General features: G+C 42.8%; 1 protein-coding gene across 3 annotated transcripts in view; it reads right to left on the bottom strand.

The window, feature by feature from the left end:
- The window catches only part of AGK (acylglycerol kinase), a 75,857-nt gene extending 59,045 nt beyond the window's left edge, over positions 1-16,812 (bottom strand). Inside the window, exons 1-2 of one of the 3 annotated variants that reach the window (XM_019749857.3) lie at positions 16,512-16,812; positions 11,719-11,836 (exon numbers count right to left, since the gene is read on the bottom strand). In XM_019749857.3, coding sequence (XP_019605416.1) covers positions 11,719-11,819 — 101 coding nt within the window. In that variant the 5' untranslated portion in view covers positions 11,820-11,836; positions 16,512-16,812. Of the gene's footprint in view, positions 1-11,718; positions 11,837-16,050; positions 16,171-16,237; positions 16,447-16,511 lie in introns of those variants that run through there. The other 2 variants (XM_088799875.1, XM_074315264.2) reach the window with 2 other exon arrangements.
- Positions 16,813-17,085: the final 273 nt, after the last annotated feature.

Consider the following 17,085-nt stretch of genomic DNA (forward strand, 5'->3'; position numbering starts at 1 on the left):
TTTCTGAGCTACCAATTATCCTAGTCCGGCAACCAAAATGCGATTTTCCTACCTTTCTCTCCTTCAACCACCCACTCAATCTACTATGCGAATGGGTAGCATTTAGCGAGAGGTCACTATTAGCCAGGCTTAGTACCGGACCCGACATGCATCGTCTCATTTAATTCTTACAGCTGTCATGCGGGGTGTCATGCGGGGTCTCAGCTCCCGCTCCCCGCATAAGGATGCAGGATATGGTGATGCCAAAAAGGACTCGCACGGAATCACAGATGGGGGAGTCATATCACTATAGTCTCACTTGCAACTGGGTTGGAGAAACAGGAAGCAGGAACCACACTGTTCGCAACCCTCACTGCGCCGCTTGCAGGCTCAGCCACCATCTTCTTGCTAGCCCCCATTTTGCTGCTAGCGTAGCCACAGCAGTTATATTAGTGGCCAATGGCTCACTGGTTACAGCTGATGGCCAACTCGCTACAGCTGATGGCCATCCAATCACAGTTGATGGCCATTTACTACCCGAGTGAGCACCTTTCCACGTGAGGCTGAGAGCCTGGAAACCAATCCTGGCTCTGTCTCCACAACAAATAACCTACGAAACAGATCTCATTATCCCCATTACCTCTAAGGAAACTGAGGCACAGAGATTCAACTGATTAAGTAACTTTATGAAGGTCACACAGCCAGAAAGTAGGAAAACCCAACCTAAACAGAAGTCTATCCACCTCCAGCGCCCATGTCAGGTATCATTCACACCATTACAACCTCCTACCTGCCCATTATATTTCCACTTCCAAGGCCACCTGTCTACTTCCAGCCTTTCTTACTTTCTGTGTAAACTACTGAAACGCCCTTGCAGCTTTCACATTTTCTACTGAAAAGAAATGACTCGATAGCGAAGTGAACTCTTTGCCAATTTCCAGACATACATTATGCATTTCCACGTCCTGTCTGTGCTCAGGTCATTAACGCCACCTAGACCACTGTCCCAACTCACTTGGCAAGGCCCAGCTCAAATGACATCTTTGTTATGATGCATTCTCTGCTAGGGAGGGAAGAGCTGAAAGAGGAGGACACAAAGCGTATTTCTGACTGCCGGCTTTGTGCCAGGCCCTGTAGTTAGAACCTGCATGGCAGCCCAGTGAGGTGGGACTGCTCTCATCTCCAGTTTGCAGACAGAACGGACGCACAGGGAGGTTAAGTAACTCATCCCGGGCTGCCTGGCTGCTAAGTGTCAAATCCGTATAGTAGGTACTTGCTCCTTCTCTTAACAATGTTGATTTAGGGAACGCTCAGAAGTGACCCTTCCTTTCTCCTGGAGGCCTCAGGCTGGTCACATCTGAATCCACTGATCCATCTTAATCGCCTCAAAGCAGGACGACCAGACATCATGGAATTCTCGATGTGACACAGTAAGAAATCCACCTCATGCCTCTGAAGCATTCAGGCCAAAAACATGAATCTAATTCTGCCTCCACAGCAGAGCTCCTCAAACGTTACTGTGTATACACATCCCCCAGGGACTCTGACTCAATGCAGATTCCGACAGGGCAGGGCTGGTGTGGGGCCTGAGATTCTGCATTTCTAACAAGCCCCAAGAATAACCTTTGCTGCTGGACCATGGCCCATGCTTTGGAGAGTACCGCCTAGAATCTAGACACAGGCGAGATGGAGGAACGCGTTAAACAACTCACGGACAGGCCGCACGTGGGGAGGGAGGCACTCGCCTCAGGTGGACGATGTGTAGGAGCTCCACAAACACAGGAATGGAGACACTTTATTACAACACTTTTAGGAGTGACAATGGATGCAAGAAGACCCCGTGGCGAACACAATCCGTAGTCAGTTTTAAGAAAGACAGAATCAGTAGTAACGGTTTTTCTTTTTGTTTTATGCTACAATATGGGTCCGCACGGCACTGAACACCAAATCTAGGGGATACAAAACTATCGGACAAGTGGAGACCGGCCTCATTTGTAAAACAAGGAAGTCCCGTAATAAGGAGGCCGGGGTTGTAGTTTATAGGCTTAAGAGGAAAGATACCGAATGCGATGTATAAAACTTGTTTAGATTCTGATGTGAACAGAACTGTGTACCAGAATTGGGTGACAAGAGGGGAAAGAGAAACAGATTACTAGGTGATATAAGAGATTTTTAATTCTGTAAGGTTCATGATCATGGCATTGTGATTTTTTTTAAGTTCTTCCTTATTGGATATAACATACTGAAGTATTTATGAGTAAAATGGTATGAGATACAATATCTGGGATTTGCTCTAAAACATTCCAGAAAAAAAGTAGTGATAACAAGATTAGTAAAATGCTATTTGTTGAAGCCGGGTGATGGTACATGGGGCTTCATTATACTATTCTGATTTTTATGTTTAAAATTTCCATAATAAAAAAGTAATTCTTTCTTCCCTTGGGCACCCCTAATGTTTACTCTGTACCACTCAAACAGGATATAGCAGAGGGACTTAAACATCTTTTTAAAAGTAGCTCCTCTTTTTAGGATGTGCCGGGAGCTGCGATGATCTAATTTAAGTGTCACAATAATGCTATGAGTTATCGTACGGATGAATAAAAGCAAAGTTCAGCAAGCTGGAATAACTTGCCCAAAGTCACACATCCAGCAAGTGACAACCAAGGCGAGGCTCGAGCGCAGACCCAACTAACTCAGAAGCCCAGGTTTGAAGCAGTGTGTTGTAACGTCCGTCTCATGCCATAAGCTACCTCAGCGTCGGGCCCTTCATTTCTCTCACGCTACCTAAGACACGGCAGCCATTTTGAGAGGAGAAGATGAGGGCTACCTGATTCTGAATCATGGCTCTGACACTTACAAGCTGTGTGACCTTGGGCAGATCAATCTTCTGTCCCTCAGTTTCTTAGGGACTATGAATCTCATACTATTAAGAGATTAATAACCATATCATAAAGTTGTTAGGAAGATCAAATGGGTTAATAAATGTACAGTGCCTAGAATCATGTCTGACAAATGGCAAGCAATGATTGTTAGCTATTATCTTATTATTACTAAGTTCTCAGTAAAATTGAATGATACTGAATCCACCCCTCATGCAAACTCACAACCATTTATTTTTACATCTTCTAAGCCGACGTTTTTGACCACATAACTTGAAAAGTGGGCTCCCACCGATGTTTATGAAAGCCAATGCATAGCAATCAAGATTAATGTTCCTATGTGCAGAGAAAAAAACATACCAATGTTAGTAAAAATCTAGAAACACAGGGCCCAGGACCATCACTACAGTGTCACAATTGCTTTGCAAGTTAATGTCGAGGGATGTATGGCGTTTATGGGATTTTAAAATCTCCAAAGAAGGTACCAGGAATTCTGGCTAAGCTGAAAGGTGAGATGCTCCACAGAAATAGGAACGGGGAGTCCTGGGTCACAGGCCAAGGTGGGTGGCAGAACTGGTGCCAGAAGCACTGAAACTAAGGAGGAAGCTGAGAACTAGGAGCCAGAACTAAGCAAGAACAGAGCCACTATGAACGCCTGAGCCAAGAAGGTTAGTTGAGAATGTACGCCAAAGCCCCCAGCCAAAGTCACGGGGAGAGACCGGGGCCAGAAGGAGCAAGGACAAGGTCCCCAATGACGAAAGGAGCAAAGAGAGCTCAATCAGATGGACAATGGTTCAGTTATGGCTTGCTGATTATAATTGCTTACGCCCTGCCTCATTTGCGGTTATTTTCTGTCTGCCTTAAAACTACTTTCCCAAGCTGTCTTGGTACACGTGGAAGGTGAAATAAATAAAAGGCTCAGATCTTATTAGACCATCAGGCAGATCCTTTCCCACTGGCTACCTCTTTAATCGCTCATTGCCTCATTACCAGCACCAATCTGTTTTAACTCCCCAAGTATTCAGTGCATATTATATCACATTTATTCACAATTACAAACATTTATTGAACCCTTAGATCTACCAGGCATACACTAAGAGCTGTACAGTTATCGCACTTAATCCTTCAATGAGCCAATGACGTACTGTTATTATTCTGGCTTTAGAGACGAAGCTCGGGCTGAGAGCCCAAGGTCACACTGCTAGGAAGTGTCAGCTCTGTCTGACTCCAGAGACAACTTTTAGACTATACTGTCTCCTTTCTGTGCTACTTCTTATTAGCAGACCTTGGCTACTTAAAGGGCTGGGAATGAGTCAGAGCAGACTGCAGGTAACTGCTGACCAGAGGAACTGCATAACCTGGAACACGATCCCCCACAGGGAACCCAGAAAGCTTGGGAAGAGCATTTGAAGAAGAATGAGCAATACTTGAATTCTCTTTACTTTCAGCAAACAGTCATTTCCTCCTCTTCAATTGCTCTCACTGAGTGCCGAAAGCAGTCTGGGCTGCTCCTATCAACCACTACAACCTGCTGTGGGGGAAATTATGCAGAGAGAAAAATATCACAGGTTTTTCTCCTTCACACTGGGAAGAAGGGAGAAAAAGGGGAGAGGAATTCCCAATGGAGAAGACTTATAAATATAGTAACAATGGAATATAAAGCCTACAAATAATACCTGTGACAAAAGACAAAAGCAGCAACCAAATAAGAGACAGATAAAAATAAATGTATGCACTTTTTCCACATCTGTTGCAAAAAAAGTTTTTTCCTTACAAGCAAATTTACTCTATTAAACCATGGTCATTATTAAAATCTTAAAATCAATATTAAAAATATGGACAATTATTATTATTATGTGAATCCTATATCAGAAGATACTTTTTTCCCTTTCAAAGGAAAAAAAGTCAAATATACAATATATCAAATATCATATATATGATAAAGCAATTTGCCTGCTTTTTAAAATAAGAAATGTAAAAGATTATGTTCACTCATCTTAGAAATGAAGACCAAGGAACTTAAAATTCAATATGCACAAAATAATTATTATATGATTATCTTCTAGAATACTACTCAGCAACAAAAAGGAATGAACTACACATAAATGTAACAACATGGATAAATCTCAAAGCCTTTATCCTGAGAGAAGGAAGTCTTACAAAAAAAAGTACACTATATTATTTCATTTATATAAAATCCTGGAACTGTCAAAAAATGAATCTATGGTGAGGGAAAAATCAGAACAATGGTTGCCTCAGGGGTGGGGACAGGCGTTGACTGTGAAGGGACATGAAGAAAACACCTGGAGGAATGGCAACATTCCATATCTTGCTGGGAATCTCGGTTATACAGTGTATGCATATGACAACACCCAGCAAAAGTACGCTTATTTCATCGTAAATTTAATAACAAGGGAAACAAACACCATCAGCAAATACTGAACTCTACTGATAAGCATGTTCAAATATTTAGGTGGAAGTACACTGATACCTACAAATTACTTTGAAATACATCAGAAAGTAAGATTGAGAGAGGGGTGGACAGATGGATATGTGATAAAGCAAATATAGTAAAATCTAGAATCCAAGTAGTAGATAGGCAAGTGTTTATCATAAAATTCTTTCAACTTCGCCATATATTTGAAAATTTTCATCGCATATAGGGAAAATACACTCACCTATGTATTACAAACAGGTAAGGAGGCTACAAAAAAGAAGAAAAACGTAAGAGACAGAGTGAAAGGGAAAGAACAGCAAATAAAAGGGAGAACAAATTAGAAAGGGAGTCAGACAAAAATATAAACACACCTACAGAAAACTGAGGGCATAGAGAAAACAACCAAGAACACTGAGGAGGCTTTGAAATAGCTGTCTTGGTCCCTGGGCGTGTGTCCAGTTTTCACCATTAATCTATTATTAAATGCTAATAAATGTGTTCTGTTTAATAAAGGAGCTTTATTCCATCTGAGCAGTGAAAAATGCAACAGAAACAGAACAGTTCTAATAAAGTTATATGCAAGGCATTTAAAAAGTAATGTCATTAACAAATACCATAGAATTTATATATTGAAGTGAACATTGCTCTCCAAATTTGTCACCAGCAAAGAAAATATGTGAGATTTAGAGCATGATTAACCTGGGTCCAAATCTCCATTTCGTCAATAAGTGACCATACGATTTAGGCAAGTTACTAATTTCTGAGCCGCAATTTCCTGATCTATGATATGGAAATAACATTACATCTCTCACAGGGCAATTCTGAGGATTAAAAGAGACCATTTACGTGGAAATGACTAGCTCAACACCAGGTATGGAGCCATTAGTTATTACATATTGTTTTTCTTTCTTCTTATTCTAATAATAAGTTTTGTGACATTTTGAATTATTGGCCAGGTGGAGAATAAAAGTGTTCCAGGAGTTGGGAAGAACATATGCAAAAGTAGAGAGAGGAACAACAAAAAAGAGTCCTTCTCTTAAAAACTGCTAAAACACAGAGGTCAAGCTTAAGCGTTATGTAGAAAGGATGAGAAGGGATTGGAAAAAGACTGGAGAGGAAGACAGGACAGAATCATGGAGGCCGTTTATGCCACGCTAAGGAATTAGGTCTTTGTCGTGCAGGCATCAGAGAGCCATTTACAGGTTGTCAGTAGAAGAGTGACATGGTCAGAGTTCTCTTTTAGAAACAATACTCTGATGGCTGACTGCACTGTGTAACTCCAAGGAAACTATTCACATAGAACGTTGAGGGAAGCACGATATGGACTAGAGAATTATGACTCCCAAATCTAAATTGGGGATGTACAGATTTTTTTTTTTAAAGACAATAGAGGGAAACTACCTCAACATAATAAAAGCCATATGTGAAAAGCCCACAGCTTACATTATACTCAACAGTGAAAAACTGAAAGCTTTTCCTCTAACATCAGGAACATGACAAGGATGCCCACTCTCACCATTTCTATTCAACATAGTATTGGAAATCCTAGCCAGAGCAATTAGGCAAGAAAAAGAAAAAAAAGGCATCCAAATTGGAAAGAAAGAAGCATCTTTCTTTTTGCAGATGACATGATCTTCGTGTTTCCCCGAAAATAAGACCTAGCCGGGCAATAAGCTCTAATGCATCTTTTGGAGCAAATATTAATATAAGACCCAGCCTTATTTTACTATAAGACCTGGTCTAATATAATATAATATATAATATAACACCGGGTCTTATATTAATTTTTGCTCCAAAAGACACATTAGAGCTGACTTCCCAGCTAGGTCTTATTTTCGGGTAAACAGGGTATGTTGAAAACCCTAAAGATACCACACAAAATAAAAAAAAACAAAAAACCTGTTAAAATAAGCAAATTCAGCAAAGTTACAGGATACAAAATCAGTTGCATTTTTATACAATAATGAACAATTTGAAAAGGAAACTAAGAAAATAATTCTATTTATGATAGCATCAAAAAGAATCAAATATTGAGTAATAACTTAACCAAAGAGACAAAAGACTTGAACACTAAAAACTACGAAACACTGCTTAAAGAAATGAAAATGACACAAAGAAATGGAGCAATATCCCATGTTCATAAATTGGAAGACTTAATATTGTTAAAATGTCCACAACTACCCAAAGTGATCTACAGCTTCAATGCAAACCCTATCAAAATCCCCATGGCATTTTTTACAGAAATAGAAAACAAAAAAAATTCCTAAAATTCAAATGGAATCTCATGGGACCCCAAATAGTCAAAACAGTTTTGAAAAAGAACAAAGTTGGAGGACTCACATTTCTGAATTTTAAAACGCATTACAAAGCTACAGAAATTAAAACAGTGTGGTACGGGCATTAAAGACAGAAATATAGACCAATAGAACAAAGTAGAGAGCTCAGAAATAAATCTTTGTATATATGATCAGATGATCGCCAACAAGGATGCCAAGACCACACAATGGGGAAAGGACTCGCAATGAATTAAAGACCTAAATGTAAGACCTAAAACTATAAAACTTCTAGAAGAAAACATAGGGGGAAAGCTTCATGATATTGGATTTGGCAATGATTGATTGGATATGACACAAAAGCAGAGGCAACTAAAGCAAAAACACGTAAATCGGATGTCATCAAACTTAAAAACTTCTTTGCATCAAATGACACAATCAATAGAGTGAGAGGGTAACCTATGAAATGGGAGAAAATACAGAGGGTGCCAGAAAAATGTGAACATTTTAAGAAAGGAAAAAACTGTATTAAAATTGTAATACTTAATATATACCGATAACAGAAGATGAATACAAGTCATGTATATACATTTTTTTGGCATCCCCAGTATTTGAAAATCATAAATTTCATGAGGGATTAAAGAATGCCTACAACGCAACAACATGAAACCAAATAACCTGACTTTTTTTTTTTTTTTTTTTTTTTTAAGATTTTATTGGGGAAGGGGAACAGGACTTTATTGGGTAACAGTGTGTACTTCCAGGACTTCCTTTTTCCAAGTCAAGCCGCTGTCCTTTCAATTCCAGCTGTGGAGGGTGCAGCTCAGCCCCAGGTCCAGCCTCCGCCGCCAGCCACAGGGGGCACAGCCCACCATCCCTTGCGGGAGTCGAACCGGCAACCCTGTGGTTGAGAGGACGCACTCCAACCAACTGAGCCATCCGGGAGCTCAGCGGCAGCCCAGCCCAAGGTGCCGTGTTCAATCCTAGCCGCAGGGCGCAGAGCCCACCATCCCCCGCAGAACTCGAGGAACTGAACCAGCAACCCCGTGGCTGAGAGCCCACTGGCCCATGTGGGAATCGAACCGGCAGCCCTCGGAGCTAGGAGCACGGAGCTCCAACCGCCCGAGCCACCGGGCCGGCCCCTGACTTTTTTTTTTAATGGGCAAAGGACTTAGACCTTTCTCCAAAGAAAATAAATGGCCAACAAGCACATAGAAAGATGTCCAATATAACGAACCATTAGAGAAATACAAATCAAAACCACAAGATGCCATATCACACCCATTAGGATGGCCACTATCAAAAAAACAGAAAACAATAAGCGTTACTGAGGATGTGGAAAAATTGGAACCCTTGTGCAATTGATAGGAATTTACAATGGTATGGTCACTATGGAAAACAGTATGGAGGTTCCTCAAAAAATTAAAAATAAAACTACCTTATGATCCAGCGATCCAACTTCTGAGCATATACTCGAAAGAATTGAAAACTGCACCTCCAAGACACATCTGCATGTCCCAGTCCACTGTAGTAGCATTATTCACAATAGCCAAGAGGTAGAAACAATCCAAATGTCCATCAACAGATGAATGGATAAAGAAAATGTGGACATACATACAACAGAATATGACTAAGCCCTAAAAAAAGGAAATCCTGCCATATGCTACAACATGGATGAACCTTAAGGTGATTATGCTAAGTGAAATAAGCCAGTCACAAAAGACAAACTGTATGATCCCATTTATACGAGGAATCTAAAGTAGTCAAACTACTAGAAACAGAAAGCAGAATGGTGGTTGCCAGGAGCCGGGGGAGAGGAGGAAATGGGGAGTTATGGTTCAATGGGTAGAGTTTCAGTTTTGCAAAATGAAAAAGTTCTAGAGATCTGTTACAGAACAATGTGAATATACTTAACACTAATGACTACATACTTAAAAACGGTTAAGGTGGTAAATTTTATGTTATTTTCTTTACTATAATTTTTTTTTTTAAAGGTGACTAAAAGTAAAAATGGCTAAAGAGTACCAAGGCATGCAGGAGAAAAGTTTAAGAAAAAGAAGGGCAACAGGACAATGGGGGTTTGCATTTTGAGCAGTAAGGTGGAGACCGAGTTAAATGACACCTCAAGGTTCCAACCACACTTCCCGTTCAAGCTGTTTCAGATCCAACTCAGAATGCGGCCTCTGCAGAAAGCAGAATGGTGGCTGCCAGGTGCTGGTGGGGAGGGGAGGGGGAATTATTGTTTAATGGACGTAGAGTGTCTGTTTTGCCAGATGAAAAGAGTTCTGGAGATGGGTGGTGGTAATGGTTGCACAATGTGAATGGACTTGCTATCAGTCAACTGTGTACTTAAAAAATGGTTGAGATGTCAAATTTTTATGTTATGTGTATTTTACCACAATAAAAAATTTTTAAAAAGAATGCGGCCACCGAAGCCCTGAGACTTAATGGGCCTCTTAAAGTTTCAAGAGTACACTGACACGATTTATGGTACCTCTAAAAGCATCCTGAACGGGGGACAGTTATTTCCTCAAATCTTCACCTAGTAGTAGAAAGAGCAGTCATCCTAAGTGGGTGGGAGGTCCTCCCTGACTGAGCCAGCCAACGCCTGGATTGGGTGCTCTTTTGCAAAGGAAATACTACTTCCTGCGTGACAGAAGGTAAAAGGAGCTGTGAGCAGGCCCCAAAGGGTGTCTCTCGTGCTAAAAGGCCATTTTACTAAACCTAGATTTCATACCTGATCTAACTGCAGTTTCAACCTCTCCCAGAAATATGATCTTAATAAACCAATCTGGAATTTTCTGGTCGGGCACCAATAATCGTCACGGGCCCTCTCTCCCTCCTACAGGAAGAAGAGGCAATCTGCATGATAAAAACCCTTCCCATTGTCTTCCCCCAAAGAAAAAATATCCTGGACCAAAAAGAATCCTTTCTTTGCTTTTGTTAATAGCTCCCTTGCCCCACCCTTCTTTCTACAACAATCTTCCATTTTGGACAACCCCTTAGAGATCCCTTCTAGTTGCTACGTGGGATCCCCTGCATGAATCCCCTCATAACGCCAATCAGATCTTCACATTTACTCGGTTGAACTTTTTTTAACAGAACCTTTCCTTGAGGATTCAAGCGTTGTTAGAAAAGGCAAGTATCATATGCTTCATATTCCATTTGTTAAAACATTTCCTCCACCCTTTTTTATATATATTACTGAGTTTAAGCTTCTTAGGTCTGTTCTTTAAATGCCAGCTAATGGAATTCAGGCGCTTCGTTCCATCTTCTCTACAGCTATAAAAACCTGGACACCATGCTGCATCATAAAATTATGTCTGACAATGGTGAACTGAGAACAGTCACAAAAGCATCGCTATGAATCTCCTTTCTAATATGGAGACTGTCATTACAAAACCGGTCTGTTTTCTGTTTAACAAAGCCGTCATTTAAGACACCTGGATTGCAGAGAGAGTTGCTATATATTTAAGATGTAGCCCTTAATCTCCAAAAGACTGCAAATTGATTGGCTCTCTTAATAGCCTGTATAATTTTTATGCCAAAACGCTGTTTATTTAAACCTTATTACCATATTAAGTCAGAAGAGAAGCTCAGACACCTTCTTCTCCCTCCACGCCTGAAGGCTAATAAAACCCACGACTCTGCTGAATTCCTTATTCAAACAAAAGGTTTGAAAGTCTTTGTCTCATGTAAATGAATCCAGGCTAAAGGGATGAATGAGGGGTTGGAGGAAGCAGATTCAGTCAATGTCCAGCAGGCAAAATGATAACAGAGCAAGAGGCTGTAGTAAGAAACTGAAGGAGCCAAACCCCAAGGAGACAGGAGTTCCCGTTGGGGTCTGCTATTAACTTGGCAGGTGACTTTCTCTCTCTCCGCTGGGCCTCAGTTTCTTCACCTACCCATGTCACTACGACAGCCTATATCCGCTGCATTATCAATGTTAGTAACTCCAATAAATAGTTCCAATTTTACAGAACTGGTTACGACGGGAAACCTGTGTCTTTGTAGTTTTAACACTTGTTTTTCTTTGATACCACAATGTTTTAGAGAGACAAGCCCAGCTGAACAAGATGTTACCCTTAGGCCCTTTTGGACTGTGTTGTTGTGGAAAGTGAAGATGGGGGTGGGGGTGTCAGATATTTACCAGTGTTTTCCGTAGAGCCAGTGGCCTCCCCATGACAGCAGACAGACGCCAGCTGTCGTTTTCTTCCAATGATTCCGAAGCGTTTTGAAGAACACAGTCATTTTCTCCTAGGGATTTGCTACAAAGAGAGAAAAAGGAAAACGACAGAATTATCCGACGCCAGCGTGTCCAAGAGTCGCTATGACTCTGCCTTCCATTCGTTCATTCCCTCCATGTTCTCCTTCCCTCACTCCTTTTCCTTCTTAACCGCTTCTCTTCTCCCCTCATTTTCATCATCTTCATCTTCTCACCCGCCCAACTACCTCTTTCCTTCTTTCTTCACTTCTTTCTACCTAAAGTACACTTTTTCCTTCTCTGATCACTTTTACCTCTCACTGCATTAGAAGGGGGGGGGGGGGCGGGTGGAACGGAAACAGAGGAAGGGAATTCTAAGCTTCCTGTTTCTTTCTTCTTCCGGTCACTATACCACCGTTTATGAGTGCTTGTCAAGCCTTTATGTATAAAGGACACAACACCAAATTAGTAAAATAAAGGGCGTATTCAAAATAGAAGAAAGCGCTAGACACCTTAAGAGGAGAGCAAGCAGAGAACATGCGCGGAAAACCCAATGAAGAGGAAATGCACAACTTCCTGAGTAATGAAAGACATGCAAAGTACAAAGAACCATCTCGAGTCACCTATAAAAGTATCACATTTTTTAAATGCTCATATGCACTGATGACAAAATGACACAGACACGTTCACACTCCTTCCTGCAGGGAAAGTAAATTAGCACAACTTTACTACAAAACAAAGGGACAACATACATCCTTTCTCTGTTTTCTTCATAGCACTTACCACTTCACGATCCTCACCGGCTAATTGGTTTATTATCTTATCTCGCTGGAATGTAAATTCTATGAGAGTTAAGAACTTGGGCTGATCTGGTCACTGCTGTATCCCCAGTGCCTAAACTTCCTTATGAAGGCTCCCATGTCAGTAAAACTTAAATGTGTACGCCTTTCTCCTATTAATCTCTCTCAGTTTAATTTCCAGACAGACCCAGCCAGGGACCCTAAGCGGGTTACAGAAAACTTTTTTCCTCCCCTACATTAAATTTTTCTTCACTAAGAACTTTTGTTGATATGGAAAAAAACTCAAAATACAATGTTAAGTAAAATCAACAGGATAAAAAGCCATATATTATTGGTATTGTCCCAATTATGTCCAACTATAAGTATAAATGGGAAAAAAATACCAATAGAAACACAAAAATTTAAGTAGTTTCCTTTTGGTTGTGAAATAATGGGTGACATTTATTTCAGTTTTTAAATTTTCTAAGTTTTCTAAATGTATTTTCTAAGTTTTTAAAAATGAATATAATTTTCTAAACAGGTAAATTAAAAAATTGTAGGACCGTTTGTGCATGCAGTAAATAGACCAAGGAAAAAACAGCTGCTTTCACTGAAGGTTCTCATTCTTTTATTGCTCCTTTACCTACAAAGACTCTCTTCTCGACCTAACTTAATCAGGCTCCTTTGAGCTCGCTGCTGGACTAGGCCCAGCCTTGGGCTTCCCTCTACCTTATAGAATCCAGTAAGAATCCTGCTAAGTTAGTTTAGCAAACCCCCCCGCACCCTGGGTATCTGACCACCCTGGAGAGCTCACCACAGTGGCCTGACTTCAGCAAGAATTCTGTTGAGTCATTCTAACCAGAATCCCCCTTATCCCTGATATTTTCTCTAAGTAACTTTCCATTCACTGACCCCTGCCCTACCTGCTTCTTGGCTATAGATCCCCACTGGTTCTTGGTGTTGTTGGGAGTTGAGTCCAACCTCCCTCCCCCACTCCAAGATGCCCACTGCAGTGGTCTCTACATTCACAGAGATGCCTCCCGACCCCCCACCCCTTACCATAAAGTCCCCCTTACCATTCTTTAACAAGTGTCACTACATTTTTTAACACCACTATTGGTTAAAATTGCTCTCAAGGCAAGAAATGTCCTCATCACCAGCAACAATGAGGCCAGCAGTGCCAGGGAGCACAGCTTCCCATGAATCGGGGGGCACAGTCCAGGCTGGTACATATAATGGAACCCAAAGGCACATCTGCTAATTAAAACGCCTCTCCATCTGGCCCCGGAAGCACTCATGCATTCACCAGGCCCTTCATAAACACCTATATGCTAGGCTCTGTACTGGGTACTAGGCAGGGAAGAACAAAGTTCTATTCTCAAGTGCTCATAATGGTTAAACCCACAAGGATAATACAACTGCACAATTTGTGACTGCAACCCAGTGGGAGGAATGTTGAGGGGTAAGCCAGCAGCTCTGAGAGTCCACAAGAATGGACCTCACACAGACTGGAGGTGACACGGGTGGTGCAGAGTCAGGGAAGTTGTCATGCAGGGTGTCATGCGGGGTCTCTGGTCCCACTCCCCACATAAGAATGCAGGATACGGTGAGGCCAAAAAGGAACACCCACGGAGCCATAGATGGGGGAGTCATACCACTGTATTCTCACTGGCGGCTGGGTTGGAGACACAGGAAGCCACATGATCTGCGATCCGCAACCTGCCATCCGCTTCTCTGCCAACCAACTTCACTTACTAACTGCAATCCGCTGTGCTAACTGCAATCCCTGCTTACCATTCGCTGCTAGCATAGCCACAGCAGTTATATTAGTGGCCAGTGGCTCACTGGTTACAGCTGACGGCCAACTCGCCACAGCTGATGGCCATCCGATCACAGTTGATGGCCATTTACTACCCGAGTGAGCACCTTTCCACGTGAGGCCGAGAGCCTGGAAACTGCACTCCTGGCTCTGTCCCCACAGAAGTCTTCCCAGAAGGCGTGACAGTTACACTGAGTCTTCAAGAATGAGGAGTTAAAGGAGTTAAGAGACTGATGTGTACAAAGGTACAAAAGATACCAAAGTGTGTTCAGGAAAACACAGGTAGGTAGTCAAGTATAGAAAACAGGGTAAATATGGGAGAGTACCTAGAACAAGGCCTCTAACGCTATGGTGAAAGTTGTGTAAAATGCAATCTTGAGCATTACTCCTGAGTTTCTGATTTGATCTGGCTGGGTGGTCATTTTCATTTTTAGCAAGTCCTTCCATGCTTCTAATGAAGGTCAGGCATCACACTACACTTTGAGAAACACTGGTTTGGAGACAAAGGATGGGGAAGGTGGGGCAAGTTCAGAAAAGATCAGAAGGACCTTGAATCCATGCAAATGGACTTTGGATATTATGTTGAAGGTGACGAAAACCTTGAAGGGATTTAAGCAAGTGAGTGATATGATTATATTTGAACTGCAGAAAGATCCCTTTGTAGCAGAATGGAAAACGGACTGAAGCTGAGCTTAACGCTAAAGAGAGCCGGTAGGAAGTTATTACCATAATCTCTAGGAAGAAAGAAGCAACAGAGATGGGAGGATGATTTGGGAGCTCTTTATAAAATAGAATTTGGCAGCACTTGCTAATCAACCGGAGAAGGTGAAAGAGGAGGAACCAAGCCAGGTTTGTACTTGGACCACTGATTGGATAATGATCTCAATCATTAGACGTGGAATGTAGGTTTGTGGGAAAAGACAGTGCAGTTCAGGAGGCACAAAGTGTGAGATGACTGTAGGGCATCCAAATAGCAACGGTCAGTGAATGTCTGGATTTAGCAGTTTGAAGCCAGGAGAAATTGTCCGGGCAAAAGATACAGACTTGGGACTGATTTAGATTTGGGACTCATTGGTGTGAAGGAGGTCAAGTCTAAGGGCAAAGAAAAGCACCTGAGGTAGAAAGTGAGACGAATGCCAATAAGCACGAGAGCGGCCTACGGGTCCATGTATCTGTTTCAAGGCCATCAATGACCCAGGGGAATTCATTTTGTCACCAATGAATGCTTCATCTATTATAAAGATACTGTGGAAATACGCAGGCAACCTAGTATATTGTAAAAAGCGCTAGTTCAAAGGTCCTGAGGCCTAGATTCTAATCCCAGCTTTGTCTCTTACGGGCAGTGAGAGTCTCGGTAAGTCATTTAACCTTTGCCTCTATTTCCTCATTAGTAAAATGAGGACACACCACCTGCTCTGATGAACTCATTGGGCTGCAAGGAACACATCCAGGAAGGCTGTGAATGCACTTTGTAAGTTTTTCTGTAAGCATCTGAGTTGTCATCACAATATGCACTATATTAGCTAACGGTGTGTATCCCTTGCAAGTGCCCAACAGAAGTCCTCTCTTCCCCAATCTCAGCAAGTCTAAATTTTATATGTTGCAATTAACATCGCTCTTCTGAAAAGCAGTTTTGCCCCCAACGAATTGCTACGTTCTAATTGAATCCGACCTCCTCACCTGGAAGGGGGGGGTTTTCTCACTAGACCGTGAACCCCGCAAGGGCAGGTTCCGTCTATGCGTCTCCTGCAAACAGAACCTAGTGAAATACCTGGAATGAATGAACCCGTCAATCAGAAACCATTCGCCCGTTTTGCAAACGACTCAGCTGAAGGCCAATGGTACACAGTGAGTAAGGGTCACATACATGAGCGACAGGGGTAGGACCAGAACCCAGGACCGCTGACTCCCGCAGTGACAAGAGCCCCGCCATCCGCACGGAGTCCTCCCCACGACCCGCGCTGGGCCCTGGCGCCGCCGCCCGCGCCCGCGGCCCGGACGCCGCGCCCCCGAGGCCGGGTCCCCACAGCCCGCGGCCGGGCACCACTCCCGCGCCTCCGCTGGGCGCCCTGCGCTCCCCGCTGGCGCCCAGTCCCGGCGCCCCGCGCGCCACATCCCGCCCGGGGCCCCGCCGCACTCACCGCCGCGGGCCCGCTCAGCGCCCTGCCTTCCTGTGCTCCCTCAACATTCCTCCGCTCATTCGCGGGAAACCGCTGCCGCCGCCCTCGGGTTCCGCCACGGGTCCTGTCCGAAAGGGCAAGTGCCGGCTGCAAGGGCCGCCACCTGGGGGCTGCCTGCATTTTTCCTTCACTCATTTATGTATTCATCCATCCCGTCATCCATCCCGTCATCTATCCATCAATCGCTCAACAGTATTATATGGAAAGCCTACCAAGGCAAACACTGTTTTAGGACCTGGCCCCAAATCAGAAAATAACTCAATGAACAGGGCAATTTTAGACAGTGATACAACCGCGAAGAAAATGAAAAGGGAGTGGGGTCGGGAAGAAGTATTTAAATTAGGCAAAATTAGGCCTCTCGGAGTAAGGGGCAATTAACCTGAGACCTGAAAGGCGGGAAAGAAAGGGTCAAGCAAAGATCCAGGGGAAAAGGGAGCCTGGGAGAGGGAACAGCCAGTACAAAACTCTAAAGCCTGAGAGAGTTTGGCAGGTCAGGGGTCAGTGTGGGTGAAGTAGAGGGAGACACGGAGTGAGT

This window comes from Rhinolophus sinicus, chromosome 8, assembly GCF_057876585.1.
Source record: "Rhinolophus sinicus isolate RSI-liver-muscle chromosome 8, RSI-T2T, whole genome shotgun sequence".
Taxonomy (NCBI): Eukaryota; Metazoa; Chordata; class Mammalia; order Chiroptera; family Rhinolophidae; genus Rhinolophus; species Rhinolophus sinicus.